The 21,497-nt window shown below is 35.6% G+C and overlaps 1 protein-coding gene across 2 annotated transcripts in view; it reads right to left on the reverse strand.

Moving 5' to 3' along the window:
* Window positions 1-3,907: 3,907 nt before the first annotated feature.
* The window catches only part of LOC306844125 (inositol-trisphosphate 3-kinase A-like), a 30,676-nt gene continuing 13,086 nt past the window's right edge, over window positions 3,908-21,497 (reverse strand). For both annotated transcript variants that reach the window (XM_079376046.1, XM_079376047.1), the window contains exons 3-8: window positions 14,762-14,861; window positions 14,341-14,554; window positions 12,716-12,920; window positions 9,922-10,023; window positions 8,139-8,210; window positions 3,908-7,530 (exon numbers count right to left, since the gene is read on the reverse strand). In XM_079376046.1, coding sequence (XP_079232172.1) covers window positions 7,312-7,530; window positions 8,139-8,210; window positions 9,922-10,023; window positions 12,716-12,920; window positions 14,341-14,554; window positions 14,762-14,861 — 912 coding nt within the window. In that variant the 3' untranslated portion in view covers window positions 3,908-7,311. The remainder of the gene's footprint in view (window positions 7,531-8,138; window positions 8,211-9,921; window positions 10,024-12,715; window positions 12,921-14,340; window positions 14,555-14,761; window positions 14,862-21,497) is intronic.

Consider the following 21,497-nt stretch of genomic DNA (forward strand, 5'->3'; position numbering starts at 1 on the left):
TTTTAAATTTATGAAGTAATTTTTTTTGTAATATAAGATATCCAATTTGGATTTCGACAAAATGTGTAGTTTTGCCTTTGTGCAGTAGAGCACTTTAGATAACAGCACATAAAATCTGCGCCCTAAAAATCTACCATCATTTTTTCAGCAGTTTTTCTCCCTCTGTTAGAGTTTCTGGCTCTAGGGTTATCTCTGACTCTGTTTCCAAAGCATAATCATTTGCCTCCAAATAAGGCTGTTCCTCGTGCACTTGGGCATGTATTCTATCATCATAGGCTTTTTCCCTGCATTCCTCTAGTCTCACTGGTTTTTCTCGTCTCTTGTGATAAAACCAACCAAAGGCACCGTGAATAGTTTCTGTAAACAATTTAATGTTATGTGTACAGCCGCGCTTGTAAAACCAAACACTTTCATGATCTACATGCCAAACAAACTGTTCGGTACCATGAAGACTCTTATGAACCATACTGAGCTGGTTTACAGCTGAGGAGAGATGGGTAAATAGAGAGATTCTGAGGTTTAAGCTAATGTACACCAAGAACATATGCTGCACGACTGGCTCCTATCTATATAGACATCTTTAATCACTCCCTGTCCACAGCCACCATTCTGAGAAAACCACTATGGTGCCACTGTGCCCCCAAAAAAGGTGTCAAGCCTGAAGGAGCAACCAGCTGCACTAAGACTAGGCTCATTTTAGATGTCAAGCTCCTCACATAGTAGACAAGAGTGGGTGGTTGCACTCGGGGGAGGAATACTTCCTGCATCACCCAAACAAATGGGGCTGAATACTTCACTGCTCATTACCAGAAAATGTCACGACAATAGCATAAACTTCTTTCTGCTCCTATTGGCCTCACAGAAGAAATTCAACATTACAGTGCAACGTAAAACGAAGAGAGCAATGTTTGTGCCATTGCTGCCACTAGTCTGAAAGCCAATGTTTGCCTATTTACATTCATATTTGCACACAATTATAAACAATTTTGCACGTTTAATGAACCTATTGTGTTATATTGCTGTACATCTTCCTGGCATTGTTGAAAAAAAAAAAAAGATTTTTGTTATTCCTTCAAGAGCCAGCAGATGGTGCACTTAGGTTAACTCATTCTACAGTTGCTCACTAAATAGGAACAAAAATGAAAGGAAAAACTCAAAACAGCTGTAATAATATTATATGTATAATAATTCATATTATTTTATAAAATAAAAAAATAATAGTGATCTTTCCTTCCAGTTCATATGCAGGATGCATATACTAATAATACTTTTAATAATTTTCTAAGTAGCTACTACACAAGTAAGCCAAACTAAAATTTGAACGCCAACATTTAGAAATGTTTGTTTATGTATTTCCTATTTTCACATCTAGTTCGATATTTGCTGATGATGTTAGGCTTCTGAAATAAAAACTGCGGGAGTTATGGTCTGGATGTATGTTTGCAGAAACTGCTGAAATCTCTCTTCCATTCCCAGACTGTCTTGGCTGCAGTGGAATGCAGGAGATGCACCTCCCACTGGCACTGATGTCTGTATCTATGAGATCACAAACATAAGCAAACATTCCACAGGTCCATAGGGAACTAAACTAAACTAAATATACATCATATACTGCATTTTTACACACTAAGAGCATGACTACACTTAAATATAGGCCTACTTAAAATAGAAATACACTGTTGGTTAAATAAAACATCCAAATGTGACACATTTTTTGACAAAATATGCTTTTGAATCAAGATATCACAGTATTTAATGAATTAGAATAATCATACATGCTTAAGGCCCGCTGGAATACTTGCTTTTGATTGGTCAATCGCCGTATTCAGCAAAAATCACCATTCTATTGATTAGTCCAAGGTGTAGAATTAATGAAAGCTCTGTATTGATTTGCCTCATTTTTTGTGTAGCAGTCATGATTAGATAAATTTGATCTATAGATTAAATGCTAGTTAATGCAAGTTAAACCTAAAGGTCTTATAAGTTAGACAGTATTCATTTCTTCCATACAGAGAATAGTCGATACTCTTTCTGAATTATGACTAAAGATTTGCCAAAATTCTGGTGTCTTATAATCTTCGTCTCTCCTGAGCTCTGCATATTCCTCTGAGCTGCTGCTCTGAAGTTTGACTTGTATGACTGAATATATTTTTTAGCACTGCTGCCAGTGCTTTGTGGGTAGAGTATCGCTCTGGGTCAAGGGCTTCATACATTTTTGAATGTTTTTGCTGTATGGTCCTTTTTATTAGTATAGTTGTGTGTGTGTGGCTGGTGGGCAGTTGGCTTCCTAACTCTTGAACATGGCCTCACTCCAAGCTCCCTGCTCCCCAGGCTAATATTTCTGAGGCTCGTTGCCAGTGGTGTAACTCAGTCCAAGTATGACTAAATAAGGAAATCCAGTTTATTTGAGGGCAGAAAATTAAAAAATAAACTGCTTAACCTCCACTATTTATGCCATCAGATAAAAATAGATTTATTTGTTCACCCTCTGCTGCACCATAGGCTAATAGCCTACGTCTGATCAGGTCATGATAGTTGGATGCCAAAAATACGTAACCACTGTACAGACTGCTGGTCTGTATTACTGACTGAACCTTTAGCTGCATTAAGTCTCATCAGTGTCAAGAGGAAGTCATTTGGGAGAAAAAAAATTATAGAATATATAGAATATTACTAGGTGTGAACTATTCACTTTGAAAGAATATAGAACTGGCTTTAATCAGGGTGTTATTTCCAGCACAGCAGTTTGATTAAGATTTTTAAGGTATATATATATCCTGTAACTTACTTTTAGTTCAGATGTCTGTTTGACCATCCATTTAGTGACCATTTGTTTATCTCCTGCAAGGTATGGAAAGCATTTCTTTCCCAAAATATATATTTTGATGACATTTCTTACTTGGCACTACACTATGGCCAAAAGTACGTTCTTCCCAGAAGAATAGTTGTTATTAATGGAATTGTTCGCCCAAATTTTACTCACCCTTAGGCCATCCAAGATGTTAATGAGTTTGTTTCTTCATCAGAACAGATTTGGAGCATCATATCACTTTCTCACCAATGGATCCTCTGCAGTGAATGGGTGCCGCCAGAGTCCAAACAGCTGATAAAAACATCACTATAATCCACAAGTAATTTGCATGACTCCAGTCCATTAGTTAACATCTTGGGAAATGAAAAGCTTAGTCATCAAGATATTGCCTCTGGCTAATATTCAAGTCCTCTGTCCATAATATTGCTTTGAAAAGTTTCAAAAGTCCATCCCCTTTTGGTTGAACTATTCCTTTAATTCTTTTAAATTTAAATTAAATGTTCAACTAGCACAAATTAGATGCATTGTTCTGGTCTCCAGATACTTTTGGCTGTGTAGTGTTAAATAAAATAAAGGGGAAGGAGATGGCATAAACTATATGGCTCTACATAACTCATTACTTTTATTATAAAATAGAAGGGCTCACATCTATGTCCCAATGGCATCCTGTTGAACTTTAAAAAAAAATAGGGATGCAGTGATATTAATTCCTTTTTATGTTATTGCTGACAACCAATAAATAGTCAATATTATAGTTACTAATTAGTCTAAAAATAAATAATAATAAATTAAAAACTAACATTTTGGAAATACAATGTACAATATGAAAAATTAGTATTAATTTTAAAATTTGTGAAAGGCTACATTTTTTTTATTATTCTCTTAATCTGTAAAATCACCAGATATACAAACATCCATAAGTAAAAGCAAAACCATGTGTATTTTTGACAAATTGATCTGGTAAAATTGTACAACTAAGCATAATAATTCACTGCTGCATTAAGATGGCAAACATACAGCAGGGTTGAGCTGTGTAAATGTTCCTTGTGCAGCAAGGCCTTGACATAACATAATGCAGCAGGGTCAAATGTCACTGGTTTCAGAGATTTATTTTCTTAAAGAGACAGAGCACACTCTGAAGACATTTTCACATTTTTTTTTACACAGCAATAAGCTTAGCTTACATTACAGTGAACCGCTATATCACCAAGATATGGGAGATAAAGCCAAACAAACAACAGAAGAAAAAACAATGCAGCTACATTTAGTGTTCTTGTGCAAAATGTAACAAAATATAAATATAAGTATGCGTATGACACCACTAGAAATTCCCACAGTTTTTGACCTCTCACAAATATGGCATGAAATATAAAACATCAAGGGCAAGAAGAAGGACTTGGTCAGTTTTGTTTGTTCTCTGTAATACAGCACCATGAACAGCAGGGGAAGCCCTACTTCAATTTTTAAGCTTGTGTAGGGAGAAAGTACATCTGGCTTTAAGATTTACTTTGGAAAAATTTAACTTTGGGAGTATAAATAAACCCGAAACCTCTTAGACCTGATTAAAGCTGCTGTAAGCAATTGTATTTACCCCTCTAAAAGCAAAAATATTTTTTGGTTTCCAAACAAGTCTCCTTTTTCTTTTATGGCATGAAGTATGCTTCTCGAAAGTAGCCATGTGTTGAAAAATATCAGAGATATTTTCCTCTCTTGGCTAACAAACAGCAATTTTCTGCCAGAAGAGAGAAGTGTTATTTTTCCTAGCAAGTGTTTCATTGTATTATTTTGTATGCTTTATATGTGTCTCATTTTTAGGGCTGTAATTTTTTCATATAATTAGATATTTTTCTCTCTCTTGGCTAACCAGCAGCAATTTTGTGGCTGATTACAGAACCAGAAAAGAAGTATTATTTCTCCCGTATTCAGGTAGCGAGGACAGTTTGTGTGTTAGGCCTATTAAAAATCACTTACAGCAGCTATGATTTGACCCATTTCATTTTTCCTACCCATTTTAAGCATGTTTTGGGAACTGTGGCTGTGGAACAGGGATTTGAGAAATGTTTCCACACCACCCGTTAACCTTTTGTCCTGTCTGTTCCTTTTGCATTCATAAAAGGTCATTTAACGACAGCAAAATCTCGTCATAAATAAATGATGGGTAAAAACACGTGGTGACATTTGGATGGAGGCCTCTTGATAACCCCTCTTGATACTGTGTGACTGGAGTGCGTCGTGTTGACGTCCCGACATGTAGGTCTGCCCTATGAGTTCCTCGCCCCGGGCTAAATCAACAACCACTAATCACTGATTGCGTTTATGCTGGTGTCAGCACATGGTTTCCATACTGACCAACAAATTAGTTTTTATCTCCAGCGATATTTTGCTTGGAGCATTATCTCATTGTTTGGGGGTATGCAGGGATGGTTCATTTGCATGGCAAATAGTCATGCAAACAACAATCACCTCTCTCAAACATGATGCGCTCTGAAGAGTGGTGAGTCAGCATTAGGAGGCACTGCATCAGGCACTTTTCAAAGGAAGAACAACATTACTTAAGGCTCTCGTGACTATTCACATTGTTTGAACTTGCGTGGAATGCTTGAAATTTTTGGTCAACAGATGTGCAAGTTAAGGTGACAGTCTGTATTTAAAAAAAATGCTATTTTACCTTGTAGAAAAGTTCTCATTTTAACCGAATAGACAAGGTCAATATAGCGATTCCAAGGTTGGTGTTTGCAGCTCTTATAGATTTGTCAAAGACAAAAATTAATCTAGACTGTGTGTTCACAGGGAACTTGAAAACATATCACAAGCCAGTAATGACAGATTTATAGTCTTCTTGAATGGGAGCCACTTCCTGAGAAAAACCTTGGCATATTATTTTAGGATGGTTGGGCATAGGGCTGGGTAAAAATATAGATTTTGTCACTTAGTCACGATCTTCATTTGAACAATTCCGAATTCAATTCTTAATATTGCACTGCTCTTCCCGTCCTACAGATGGCACTGTGTTTTGCTGAAATGTCTAAAGTCACATCAAAGATAACGATAAAGATATAGTTTTAAAAACTGTTATAAATTTAAAAGAAAAGCAGAGTCCAAAACTGTATGATAATGGCACAGCGGAACAATATCGTTGGAATCACTTTCAAAACTACTTTTTCCAGCTGATGATTGATAAAAACAACTGAGAGCCAATCGGAATCTATCTTGCTTTAAAGAGTTTGAGCATTTAAAGCAGCAGATAACTAACAGCAGCGCATGCTTACAATAAAACAGATCATTATAGTTATCATTCCTGGTGTGAATGGGCCTTTACTCCGATTTTACTCCATGCTGCTGAATCTTTAGTGACATTGAAAAAGTCAATGGTTGTCAATGTGTCCGTTCAGAAAGTTAATTTGCTGTCTGTTTTTAATATAATGCCATAAAAATGGCCATGTACTTTGAAATGCTGGCAGGAAACGTCTTTCTTATTCATGAATCGTAATCTCATTAGTGAATCTTAGTGACTTAGCAAAAACACGTAGCGTAACTGGTAGAGCCAGATCATATTTTTAGCAGTAGCGAGACAGAATCTTGTTTGAGTAGAACTCAAAAATCAATCACAAACTTCTACCTTGATTGCCAACATGAGTCATTTGTTTCTAGTAAATCATAAACACGTGGCACGCCTAGTGTAGAATAGCTCAAAAGATAAATTACTAGTTTAAATTAGTCAAAAACACTCCGCTGAATATGTTTCAGCATTAGCAGAGAAATAATAGACAGTATAACCAAAATGCTGTATACTCAAATGAATTGGAATCGTATTACATAAAATACGATTAGGCACAAAAATGGGCGACTGAATTTAAGGAATGTCAATATGAAGAATTTAAATATAAAGCACAACATAAGACCATCCACCAAATGGGAGAATTTGTTCTACTAAAGGCACTCAGTATAAATGATGTATTTTAACACTACTTACATTATGTTAACAGGGTAAAAAAAACCTATAAAACAACCAACATTGTTAGAATCCTGCAAATATAAATATCTCAAACACCTAGTGGTCGATCTGATTGTTATAGTTTTAAAAATGTAGATTTTTGTTTGAAATAAACAAAAAAAATTTAAAAAATTCTGCAGCATCTAAAAACAAAATATTAAAATAATCACAGAGTAAAACAGCTGTAAGTGCTTTACACTTTTCCGTAACACTAGCATGTTGAAAAGAACGCACATTAAGGGAGTGTGGCTTTAAGATTCACCTGCCTGTTAAAGCGCCAGCTGCAAAAATCCTATTCACACATGTTCTGAACTAAAACACTGGCATTTACACTATATATACAGCATCTACAAGTTTACAAACATAAACACGTTTTTTAAAGGCCATTGCGGCTGGCATTTATGTTTTATGTTTTGGTGAGACGGGGCGATCGGTTAGGATAGCTTTAGGAGAACCCAGCGAGGTCTTGAACTGTAGTGCAGGAGGGAGAGAAGATGGAATCCTCTTACTCTAGTGGAGGTTTAAGAGTTAGCATATTGGAAATAATGTCTATGAGGTGGTCTAGGCCGTAGAGGTAGCCGTCTTCTCTGTTACCCTCCGCCCAGGTGGCCCTGTGGCTCAGCTCCTGCCCCTCCGGCAACGGAGTAGTCTTCCCAAAGTCTATCATCCACACTTTTGCCTGCTCCTGTTTGTCATGGACGAAGAGTAGAGAACTGCCAATCACCTGAACACGAGAGATGGAAAGAGTTGGGACACGCGCACAACACGGAAATGCGTTAAATGTCAGAGTCTGTTCCTTGCGTGTCGCATCTTTACAAGACTTTAAATGGTTCATCACAATTACATGTGTAAACATGACACAATAGACACAAAGATCCTGTTTCCATTGTGTTTGTGCAGCAAACATACGCACACTTATTATATAACAGATATAACTGTGCCCTGTTTTTCCACCATACAGTTTGTTTTTGTTATCTGTTAATGTGAATAAACAAGGCTCTGTGTTTGCATAGCCTGTTCTACCTCCTTGTATTAAAACAAAGTTCTGACACTGACGATGCATGAAGTGTATCTAGAATATTTGTCTTTAAAGTCCATTAAAAAAATGTTGTGTAACTCTTTGCATTCAACCAAGTTGCTATTCTGGCTTTGAGCATCCGGTGTAATCAGATAATTACTTCAGAGCCGATCTTTGCATAGATGCTATTGTGTATTATTTTTCCACATGCTATCATCACATGGATGGGTAAAAGGTTGCATTTATTAATTACGCCATGGTCTTAAGTGTAGCTAACGTGTTTTAAGATGATAAACAAAAGTGTGACTGTTTACCTCGTGCTTTTTGAAAAACGGTGAAATTTCCAACGTGTCCTTGATCTCACTTAGTCGGTTCAGATAGGAATTCTGAGGGAAAAGAGACAAAGTGTAAGTAACTATAGTAGTGTCACAAGTATTTATTTAGAATAATATTGGCTGCATGTAATAGAAAGATATAATGTAATGAGAAAATAAGGCTTTTTTTCATAACAGTCAATATACATGTATATGTCCCATTTTGGTGTCTGCCTCAAATTAAATTTACAAAATAATTGTATATACATAGAATGTATATTAAATGCAAGTAAAGTGTCTACTTTAATATTTCAAATAACATTTGTGAAAACAAAATGTCAAAATATGGGTGAAATAATGTTCTGTTATCATTTAGTGTAAAGTAAAAATTAAACAACATACTTATTCTGACCTGCGTATTAAAATATATAAAGAAAATTTAAAAATAAATTTTAAAATGATTAAAACTACTGTTACAAGGAATGACATTTTAGTGAGTGTCTGTTGTAAATCATGGAAAAATGTATGATAATCATTTTTTTAATTCTCTATTAAACTTATTGTTTTGATGCTTGAAATTTTATTTTATAAAATATATTTTTATGATAAAATAATGTATATAGTAGATATCAAGATATGTTTTATCCTTTTTTGAAGAGTTCAACATATAGAAAGTTATTTAAATATGCAGTAACATTTAACAGTAATGTTCTATATGTTAACATTAGTTAATTGCTCAAATTAAATATTAAGAATACTTTTCCAGGATCTCAATATTAATTTCTATATGTTGTAATACATTTTTAATATTTAGATTTTTTTAAACTAACACTATTTACTGTATGTAACATTTTAGCAATATTTATTAATTAAAATCTAGACATAGATTAATAAATTCTAAGTAAAAAAAAATATGTTCATATGCATGCAATAAATAATAAAAAACAAAATTTAAAGGCTGAATCACTGATTTCCTCGAGTGTATATTTAGATACTAAACAGAGATTTAAAATATTTCAGTGTCATCTCTACATGAGTCATCACTTGCTATTATTAGTGTTCTATCAGATCACACAGTAACATGCTCTGTTCTAATTTACACCACAATAATTACATTATTCCAGCATTTAAATTGGCGGTTGTTGACTATACATTTAGTGTGAAAATAAAAGCAGGTTCCTCTGTAAAATCTACAGCACATTTGCCAAACTAATCACAGAGGATCAGGATGCACATCAAGTTCCAGGACACACTGTGGACAAACACGGGGTTAAATAAATGCTCCACAAGGACAGGTTCTTTGGAAATGTTTATCTATAAGGCTGAACTTTAAAGGAAACACCCCTGTTACAACATGGGAATCCTGCCATGAATATCATTTCTTTGTGGTGGGTGCAAACATCTTATTAATATTTAAACCTGTTAAGATTACATTTACAGTACTTTAATGTCACCAGAATACACATGACAGTCATGTGTCAACGACAGCATTATGCAAAGCACTTTGTATTCGCATGTGTGTATTTCTCTGTAAAAGAAATCAAGTTTATGTGCAACTGGAAGAGTGGTTTTCCCTGCCAGCAGGTGAGCGTTAGCTGGTTTCAAACAATATAACCCTGAAGGGGCTGCACCTCACAAAGGAAACCCTTAGTTTCACAAACCGCCCTGGGGGGTTAATGAGAGAGTGTAGCTCCACCTATCTCTCGCTTCCCCTCCGTGTGCCACAGGAGACTTTATAATCAACAGAAGGCCCTAAAGCACATAAACATAAGCACAGGCTTACCAGAATGTTTTTGTTTCCTTTCACAAAGTCTTGGAAGGCCTCAGTCACTTGTTCTCGGGTCTTAGTCTTTTTAAAGTCCCTGTTTACTGTTCCGTCCTCTTTCTGTAGAAGTCAAAGGGAAGAAGAATTGATTATGCCGATTATTATCTCTCAAAAAAAGATCAGAAACACAAAGCCAACGGCAGTTTTACACCAGGGCACATGTTTGATACATTTGTGCCAAAACAAAATTTTTTTGTTGCAAAAAACCTGAGCCTTTTTTAGTCATGAGGTTTTCATAAGTCATGTTTTCATATACAGTTGTGGTCTGTACATAACAACAAACATGTTGAGATCATATATGGCAACTATGGAAGCACGTTTCCACCACTAAATAAAAAATAAAAAAGGTAATTGTGACTTTTTATCTCACAGTTCTGACTTTTTTTCTCAGAATGTTTTATTTCGAGAAAAAAGTTTCTTCTTTTTTACTTAGAATTGTTGGTTTATATAGCTGGGTAGTAACTGATTACATGTAATCTAGATTACATAATCAGATTCCCAAAATTAAGCACTTGTAATTAGATTAAATGACATTTTAAAATACTTCAGACTACAATTACTTTTTTATGGATTACATGATTACATATTACTTATACAATAGCAATAATATATTCATAATTTGAGTCTGTCGCGTCGCGAAAACGTTCAGTATAAATATAACGATCAGTATACTAAAAATCGCTCATCCTACGATGTGACTATCGCGATATCGATGCTGAAACGATATATCGTGCAGCCCTAGTTTCTAGGGTATTTTGGGTTGGTGTGTTCTAGGTGGTTACTAGGGTGTTTTTGGTAGTTGCTAAGGTATTCTATGTTGTGTTTAGGTGATTGCTAAGGGCAGTTTCTAAGTTGTTCCGAGTAGTTTTTCATAACTTGCTATGTAGTCCCTAGGATGTTCTTGGTGTTTTCTAGGTTGTTTATATGGTATTTGGGTGGTTGGAAAGCCTTGTTTAATTAATTTATATTAGTATAATAATACTATTGAAGTATTTGTTGAAATAACCCCCAAGAGCAAGCAATAGTAACAGTGATGTGTGCTTTAGTAAACATCTCCGAGGCAACGTGATATTGATGGACTGTGGGCGAATGAATGCGCTTCTAAGTTAAGACAATAGTCACAACAGGCATAGACATAACAAAAAAAACAACAGGCAGCTCAGCCACAGCCATAACAGAAGTCTGCCTATTATTCAGAAAAAGACTTTATTTAGAGGACCAGGGCATCCCCCATCTGTGAAATAAAGAGAAAGACGGGGGAACCTGGCCTTTGTGCTAATGGAAAGTGCAAAAGAAGAAGTAATCTTTCCCTATTCATGCAGGACATCTGCAGAGCTTTTGTTAACAAAGATTTATTTTGGAAAATCATGACAGAGACCAAACATAAGCTTTCTAATCTCCTCTTCCGTGTGTTAATGGAATCGTGGCTGCCTGGTTTAGCTTAATTAGCTGAAGCTTTTCAAGCTTCTCTTAAGTCTTTTTGACATTTTCCATGAGGGTGTATTTAGGGCTGCGTGCGGTAGGCCGGAATTACAGAACTGAAATCATGTTGTGAGAGCCGTGACCTGTCACTGACTGATGTTGAGCTCAAAGGATGTGCCACAAACAGGCTGTGTGTATGACAGGAACATTCAGACACAATCGACCTCTTGAAAAAGGGCAATCCTCTGCCCCTTCACCTCAGTCTGAATCCCGGGATCTAATTAAATACGTGTAGGTTCAAGGCTGCCGTGATTCCCCCGATAAAAACAGCACTGTGCTTCCAATCTCCCTTTCATCAACTCATGGTTCAAGTTAAGCTCAATCAACTGCATTTGTTTGGCGTAATGTTCACTCTCACAAAAAACAATTTCAGCTCATCTTTAAAAAAAAGGCAAAAATCAAGGTACAGTGAGGCACTTATAATGCAAATGAATGGGGACCATTTTTAAAAGCAGAAATGTGAAGCTTTCAATTAAAAAAAAAAGATTTATTTTAATTTTTATAATGTATATTAATTCTTTTATTAATTGTGTGAAAGCTTGTCTCTTATTTGTGAAAGTGTGGCTATTATTTGAGCTGTAAATTTTATACATCATAATTTTTACAGTTTTTTATGATGTTTAGTTGTCCTGCCAATAAAGTAAAACTGAATATAATGCTACATAGTAAAAGTTAGTAAACAATATTCATTCTTGTGTAAAAATTTTATTATTTGAGCTTAGGTATGAAACAAAAAGTCAAACAAAAAGTCATTTTATTTGTTATTTGTTGATTTTTAAATATAGAACTTGAAGTGATTTATGTGTTGGTGTTTTTTGAACATCTCCAGCACATTTTAACAATACCGTGATAATACTGATAACCGTGATAATTTTGGTCACTATAATCGAGATAAGAAATTTTCATACCGTTACATCCCTAATTACATAGAAAGGTTGCAGTTGCCTCACTATTACCCAGATTTATTTATTTTTTTTAAGAAATTGAGGTCGAAAGTAATTTTTGTGGTAATCAATATTATTGGTTTAAATCCAAAATATTCGTTAAAAACCAAATACTAAAATTAAAAAGGGAATATGTAAAACATGAAATCTCAGTTGAATGTGACGATGAAAATAGTTTGTAGTTGAGAAATCTAGTTGAAATAATACCATTCAAATAAGGATGTTAAAATGTTCTCTCTTTTTTGCAATTTCACCTCATTTGTTTCCACAGGTTTCAAGAGAAATTGTGAAAAGTTCCTTAAAGGTTTCATGAACGAACGTCTCACCTTGATTCCCTCGATCCGGAAGCCTAGCGTGGCGGTGGAGCTGATGGTTTCCCTCCACTGCATGTAGCGCGGCTTAGTGACTGCTTTCTGTTCATTCTCCTGTGCCGTGGGTGCATCGGGGTCCACCTCGATCATCTTTTGGTACATGTCGGCTCTCAAACTAGGCTTCTTCCTGGCTTTCGTCAGCTCCTCTTCCAGATATGTCCTGCAGGAGAAAAATGGCCCAATGGCTCAGTTTCTCTCACTTAATTTCTTGCATCATCAATCATATTCTTTTGAAATTTTTAGTGCGCAATAAAATGCAGTTTATATTATTAGCTAAAGGCATGAAAACTAAATATTTATCCTCCTTTTGTTCTATAGCTTGATTTGTCTTGGAAAACACTGAAAAGTGTGCTGAATTTGCGTGAATCTGAAAGCATCGCATTGTTTTGTTTGGACAGGCCTGTAGAGGTTCTGTTAATATCCTGACCATCTGGTTAACGCTATATTTGTCCATGTCCGCGGCTGTGATTCAGTCAGGCTTGCAACAGCAAACAGAGCAGTCTCAGGAACAACAGAGATGGGAAAGTCGAGCCGTGAGAGTGGGGAAAAAAGTGATGAGCGATTTGTATCAAGGTCTCCCTGCACCAGTTGCAAACAAGCACAGCTATCTTTCAGTAGATTAGAGGACACAGAGCTGCTCTTCTGCTGAGTCGCTGGGGAGGGAGGTCCTGCTTCATGTTCTGTGGTGCTTGGAATGTATAACATCTGTACAAATAATGGGTCAATGGAACTATTCATTTTAAAGTAACATACTGGATTTTCAGCAGTGGACATGCTGTTGCATAAGTGTAAGATAAGATGAAGATTCTGTCTTAGCAGGGAGGGGGATTTCTGGTGTACTTTTATCTTTTATCTTCTATTTTTTATTAGTGATTTATAGGTAAATCTCACTTCTTTTTGTTTCTTTTCTTATACACAAGGGACAAGAAACTGTTTTCAATTTTTCAAGTCTTATAAAAAAAAAATTATATATATAAACATAGATTGGCTTCTAAGCACCCATTTTATTGTAGTATTATTTATATACAATTACAGTATTTATTAATTTTTATATATTTTTTTATTTTTATAGTGTCAGTTTCCACGTTACATTTAGTTTGGTTTAAAAATGTTAAATGCTTTTGTACTTTTTATTAGGTTTTTATTTTTGGTAATATTTCTGTTTAGCTTTAATTATTTTATTCCAGTTGTAATTTTTAGTACTTCTAGTAGTTCTAGATTTAAGTTAATTATCATTTTTTTAGTTGTTTAATTCTAGTGTGTCTAAGCTAGAAAAACTTAAGTTGAGGTGAAGTTAAAACTCTGAAGTTACAAAGATATACAGTAGAAGGATAGAGAGCATTAATAAGTGGTTACTAATGTGTTGCAAAGCAGTTGCTAAGGTGTTTTAGGTTGTTACTAGGCATTTGCTGATGTATTATGAGTGGTTTTTAGGGTCTTACTGTACACAGTTGCAGTGGTGTTCTCAGTTTGCAGAATATTGCTATACGGTTTCTAGGCTGTTCTGGATCATTTCTATGGTGTTTTAGGTGGGCTCTGGGTCATAATTATAGGGTGATTTGGGCACTGTAGCAACTGACCTGATGCCCATCTTGCAGTCCATGACACAGGGTAGGTCAAAGTCTGCCAGCAAGTCCTCCATCTGATTGTACCTCTCTCCATCCTTCTCTACATCTCCGTGGTAAGCAGGAACGTAGGGCTTTAGCACATCTCTCATCAGCCTATCGAGACATTGCTGCTCACACTCACAGTGCTTCTTTAGGATGCGACCATTGGCCCCTGCCTTGAAATTACCTGCAGAGAGAGACAAATAGCATAGCACTGCATTCTCAGCATTACCACAAGTGGTGTTGAAATGTGGGCATTAGCATAAACTAACTTTCTCCTATTGTTTTTTTTTTCTTCTAGATTAAAGCAATTCACACTGTACTTTTTGAGTGTACTTAACTGTCTTTAATTCATGAAAAGTTATGTAATGTACACCTCCGTTTTGAGGCCTACCTGCATGGCCAGCCAACTGGATCCAAGGGTACTTCTTCTTGAAGGACATCACAAATGGTGACCAATGCACCATGTTCTTGATCTTCTTCCATGATTTATGCTGTTCAATGACAAAAAGTAAGCAAGATAAATCCCCAATTAAATTAAATGTAAGTGCTATTAAACTACGACAGTGACAGCAGTGTAGTTTAAACAGCATTTCGGTTTTTATGACCTTGTATTATTTGGGCGTGTAGATGTAATTTATTTGTCATATTACAAGACAAAAAATAATTATATATATATATATATATATATATATATATGCAAGGCAACATTAAATGATCATTTATAATATTACAAAAGCTTTTCAACTTGCATCACAGGAATAAATTACATTTTAAAATACATTAAAATTGTAAACAGTTATTTTTAAATTCTAATAATATTCACTTCTTGTCCATGTCTATTTTTGGGGGGGGGGAAACATGCCTGGAGGGAAATGAGTAATTACTTATATAATGAGATTTGGCAGGTGGGGTTCATTTTCCTACAACAAAACCCAGACCAGCACACAATATTCGGGAGAATAAACAAACAGGTCTTTTGCATGTATTTGCATACGTTTGCTGGCGCTCCTACAATACGATATCATCGTTTATACAGCACAGTAAAGCACTTTATGTGAAGGATTTATGTACAAACATACATTCAGATCCACAACAGCACATAAAACCTGCAAATGAATAGGAAATCTGGGCAGTGTTTAAGCTTGTTTTCCTGCCAAGGTGAACCATTTCACCTGGAACCATCTCAAAATGTTCCTGCTCTATTTGGACAACCTGACAGCCTGCAGAAAACAGGCTGTTTTCCAGTTTGAGAGGACCTGCTCTGTTGAACCATTACTCTGTTATTCCATTTCACTAAATGTCCTTGAGCGAGATCTCTTTAGCTCTCCATGTTGGCATGGTAAACACATTCTTTACTGTGCTCTCAGTGATAGATGGGGGGTTTCCTCGGGTGGGGTGACCAGGGAAGCCCCCCCCCCCCCCAGTCCATTTTGAGCCAGCTCTCCCAGGAAGAGCGTTTCATCCCCGGGCACACTATGACCACTAATCAGCCCCCTTCCAAATCTAGAGAACCCGTCCGGCCAACAAACACAAGCCACAAAGTGTATTCCAAATCTGGCAAGAGACCCTTTGTCATGCATTTTGATTAAACAATAATAAATTGTCATCAGATTCAGCCATGAAAGTACAGAAGGTTATAAAACACATTTAAGTTAGAATTAAATAGCAGCTATATGACAGGGTGCTGTGCTGTGTACAACATCAATAATAGAATAATTTATGCAAAATATAAATTCTGTTGTTATTTATTCAACTGTTTTCAACCCTGTGTGACTTTTTTCTTTCGCAGAACACAGAATATGAACTTTTGAAGAATATCACAGCAATTCTTTTTTATATAAAAGTGACTGAGGACTGGTGTCGATATGCTTCAAAATGACAAAAACTGCACTTTAAAGTTATAGGTCTTCTGAAGCCATATATCCTTTTCTCTGGTAAACCTATAACTGCTGTGACCAGAGCAGTTGAACTTCTGAACAAACCATTCAGACCAGTTTGAAGTGGATCGAATGATTCATTGAAAAGATCTGACTAAATGAATGTTGAATGATTTGTTCAGAGACTGGATGTCACTTCTTCTCTCATGCAAAGAAGAACTGGATGTCAAGATTTTCAATGAATACATTTCAGTCTGTTCCACATGCAAAGCTATCCTATGGCTTCAGGAGCCAGTGTGTGTTACATGGACCACTTTTATCGTCTTTTTTGTCATTCTGGAGCTTGACACCCCAGTCCACATTCACTTATACACATTAACAAAAAGCAACTTCAAAAAATTCTGTTTTTGGGTTTTACAGAAAAAAGTCATACAGGTTTGAAATGACGTGAGGGCGAATAAATGATGGCAGGATTTTCATTTTTGGATGAACTATTTCTGTAAGCTGGACATCACTCCCTGCAGCGTCTCTGCCGAAAAGGTCTGATTTAATTTAGTCTAGAAAGAGGCCCATAAAAGGTATGAACCATCATCTGAGAGCAGCATGAATTTTATCTGTCACATGAAGGTTGTCCTGTTCTGCTCCAGCAGAGGAAAACAGTTCCTCTCAACCCCAAGATGCAGTTGAAGTGGGGCTGGGATCAGTGGCGTGTCTGTCAGGGCTGCTCTGTTTCCTGTGTCTCCTCCATGTCCCCCATCCTCCCTTTGCTTGGGTCACCCTTAGAGGCACATTATGGAAACTTAGTGATCCAGAGGTCACCACCATTACTTGAGAAAATAAAGGGCCGATGTTAATAAGATTGTAGCAATGAGAGCATGAAGGTTCCCTTTGAGCCATTTCATAAAAATCCAAACAGTGACAACAAGAATTCACATGCGTGTTTGAATATAGTCCTTTGATTAATGAATAAATAAATAAACTTTCAATGATAATAATAATTATTATTATTATTTAACATTTGTTAGTAAATATTTTAAAAGATTTAGATAAATATGTTTTTGTTTGTTATGAGGAATTGTTAAATTTGAGCTGTTAAATTTTTTTATTCGTTTTTTTGTCTATTATTATTATTATTATATTACTATTTTAAGTAAAATATTTTAAGCATAAATATTCTTTAAAAATTATGTAAAATGTTAATAAAAATTTAAGAAAGGAGACAATTTTGTCTTTTTTTATTTATTCTATTTTTCGATTCTGTTCTTTCTTTCTTTTTTATTTTATATTCTGATATTTCATACCTAAAAAGGACATCCCAAATATTATTTTTCAAAATGAGTATTTTTGTGTTTAGGCCCATGTAGTAGTAGTAGCAGTAATAATAATACATATTATTATTATTATTATTATTATACAAAAACTGTTGCATCCAACATAAACAGATGTTTTTGCTTTGAAATTGAGATACATTTAAAATAATAATAATAATAATACAGATAACACAAGTGATACAGTTACAAAAAAACATACACACTTATTTCAGCAGGTTAGCTAAGATTACTTAATCTGACGGAGAGGTCTGATCAGTTGAATTAAACAAATACCTACAGTATGCAGAGGTTCTGGTTAATATTCAAGCATTTGATGTGAAACAGATGCTGTCAGTGTTCTGTGGTTTGGGTCACTGCAGAAAGCACTTAAAAACATTAGGATTGATAGACAGGCAGTGTTTGCCAGAAATTAAGATCAGAAGACCACAGGATCCCACCTCCTGATGGCTACACAAATTAAAGTTCAGTGGAAAGACAAAGTGGCTCTGAGAGAAGTTGTTCAGGATGTGGGAAAACAAAACAAGTGGAAAACTCGCAGGAAGAGATGGGAGTTGTAGACTTTTTCAGAGAGCTATTGTCAGGTCAAAATGACTGTTGCCCACCATGTAAAACAACTGCTCTAGATCGTATGTTTCTGACACGGTTGTTTACTTTCACAGCTTATTTGCTCCCATGAAAAATTGAGAGATTTCTGACTGTAAAAACACCCTGCAAAACAGCTGGATCTAGCCGATAAGCCTTTTTATTTTTTTCATTTTCTGCTTTGATTCTTGGGGAAAGCATGTTAAACTGAGCTAAGAGTACGTCGCCCTTATTGGCAGCTGAAAGCATAATTAAATTAGGCAAAAATATTTAATAACTGAACACGCAAAGGGCGGGAATACGATGTTACAGTCCAACTACAGAGAAATCTAAGCAAACCAGAATCTATTACCTGTAAATCTTTGACCATCAGGATGATTGACGTGGCGAAAAAAACCAACACGGGGGCGATGAAATTCCATATGTGCGTGATGAAAGATGGCATGGTACAAATCAGTAAGATCATGCACTAGTGTGCTGTGTGCAATCCCAACGTAAACTGGAATTTGAGTGAAGGAAAGTGCAGGGCAATGTGAATTTCTCATTTGTTTCCATACAAAGCATTCAAAAGCACAATTGGCCCATGCAAATATGCTGGTAGGACAAGCTCAGTGTGCAGAGACCACAGTAAAACACTATGGCATGCCTGCGAGGGCCACGAGCAATGCAAATGTTCAGTGTTCTTCAAACTCACCTGTAATTCTGAGAGTTTGAAATAGCAAAACGAACACCTGCGCATGATTTTGCTCCAAAGATTCTATCAGAAACCCTCAATGTCACATCTGCACTGCAAAAAATAGCACCTAACATAAATAAGCTGTCACCTTTTTTTAATTGAGTAAATGTTTTGAGTAAAATGAACTTGATGCAGTAACTGCTGCTTCTCTTTGTCTCTGTGACTAAATGCGTTTCATGCGTAGGTGTCTATAACGGGTCTGCAGTCTGTTAGTCAAGAGGGTCTGCCATCTAAATGTTTAAATAACTAAAGGACAGTGTCACCAGTGTTTTCAGACTGAGATGAGGTCAGCACCTTATTTTGACATCACCAAGGTGATTTGTGAGAAACTGACTTCCTTTTCCCCGAAACGTGATGATGAATGAAATATTTCTGTGACTGTTCCAGACCGAAGACGAGAAAGATTTTCAAAGTATGTGTTTCATTATAGGTATTAGAGTTTTAACGGGAAACGACAGCAGTCTATTTATAATTTTAAAGGAACTGGTCGCCCAAATCAGGGTTATTATCAAAAATTAAAACAATAAAACTATACAGACAAAAAAAAAAAAAAAAACACAATAAAATTACTAAAGCATAAACTAAAATGAAATCGGAAAAATTAAATCTAGTTCAAAATGTTAATAAAAACTATAGTTGTATCTCAATAAACATTCAATCATCATTTACTCATCTTCATGTCGTTTTAAATGCAACACTGTAAACACTCCAAAAATGTTTAAACATTTTTAAAAAAAGCTAAATTCTCTTTTTGTGTTCCACAGAACAAATACCAGTCTTCAGGTTTGGAATGGGGAGTAAATATGACAGACGTTTCATTTTTTGTTTCATTTTTTCAAAGTTTCAAGTTTCAAAAGCAGTTCATAATCATTTCAATCAATCATTTTACTGCTATAGGTGATAAATTTGTTCTGAAATCATAAATTGTGCTAAGTCTGATGCAAATTCTAAAATCACTGCTGGTAAACAAGCCTCTCTAGCAGGATAGCTTGCATTCGGATGTCAGGGTCCCATATTTGCATTCATACATTTGCATGACTTGGTTTGTGGTTGGAGAAATACTTAAAGGGTTAGTTCACGCCAAAAATGAAAATACTGTCATTTATTATGCTCACTTGGTCACCCGTTTCCAAGCAATTAGACTACATGAGGAATGGAACTTTTAAGCATCAAAAGGATGCAGAAGCACAGCAAGCACATTGAAAGTATTATATGACGTGTTTCATTTACTTCCTTTTTAAGACATGATTGCAGTGAATAAGTTACTTTCTCTGAATCATCAGAACTGAATCAGTTTTGAGACCCATATGAACTGATTAATTGAAATGATCCAATTCAAAAGAAATATTTATTCACAAATTTGATAATACTACTTCTCACATTAATTCTCATGAGTGCAGATGCACTAATTTTCAGTGAATAATGATTTAAATGTCACACAAAGCTTTCGTACTATCACATAGCTTTAGAAGATTTGGAATATATTGCACTACTTTTATGATACTTTATGGTGCTTTCGCAGGCTTTGTAAAGCATAGAAACTCCCCATTCTTTGTATTTGCATAGAAAACATTTACATTTACATGGAAGTGCAACCAACTACATTCTACAAATTTCCTTTTGTATTCCAGAGAAGAAAGAAAGTCATATAATTTGGGGATGACACGAGGGTCTGTAAATGAGGACAAAATAATTTTCCCGTTGTTGTTTCAATAAGAACAATAAAATCAAATCCAGAATGTTACAAACAGATGTGAAAATAATTACACTATGAGAGGGGTTAAAATTCAAGTCTACTCATAATACTTTGTTTAATGCATTATTCATTACAGGTCTTTCAACTGGAAAGTATTTAAGTGAACAAACTGATTTTGCCCAATACTGCGTCTGCAATCTATAGCAATGTTCCCAGTTCCACAAGTAAATTGCAACTCTGTTTTGCAAATGCAACTCTACTTTTATATTGCATTAAGAATGTATTGCAGTTCATTTCCTGGATTGGTTTTGATCATTTAGTCATAAGCATGCAAATTAAAACCCTGAATATTTAAAACACGAGATGAACAACAACAAAAAAACTCTTTGAAATGACATCTTTAATAGTATTTGATGGCATGCACAACAGGGTCAAAAGGAGAACTAAAGGTGAGCGACCTCCCCTCTTATGATAAGTGCATCATCATCTCAAAACCAGAAAAGTTTCCGACAGCAGTGCACCCTGGGAAACACCAGACACCTATGAGTTCGAGTAGATGTTTGCATGCAGCGCTAGAAGACTAAAGTCGATCAAGTGGTGCTTATTTTGCTGAAGACCACAGACTGTTACTCTGTAAACATCAGCCCGCAATAACAATCAAAGCAAAGCCTCGGCAGAAAGGAGACGTAATCCTGCATGATTCACACTAAAGAGTCTAATAACAAGATGTTGACAGTCTTGGCTTTGAGCTCCCATCCCTTTGGAATGCCAGAAAAATAAACTGTCCCATAAAGGATGTAAATGCAACCGCAGCTCTGCATTACTCATTTAGCCTCCCTTCCCTTCTCAGACTCCTCTCTCTTTGCTATTGTGTAAAGTCACTATCAATAGCTCAGGGTTTTGTT

Source organism: Barbus barbus, assembly GCF_936440315.1.
Source record: "Barbus barbus genome assembly, chromosome: 24".
Taxonomy (NCBI): domain Eukaryota; kingdom Metazoa; phylum Chordata; class Actinopteri; order Cypriniformes; family Cyprinidae; genus Barbus; species Barbus barbus.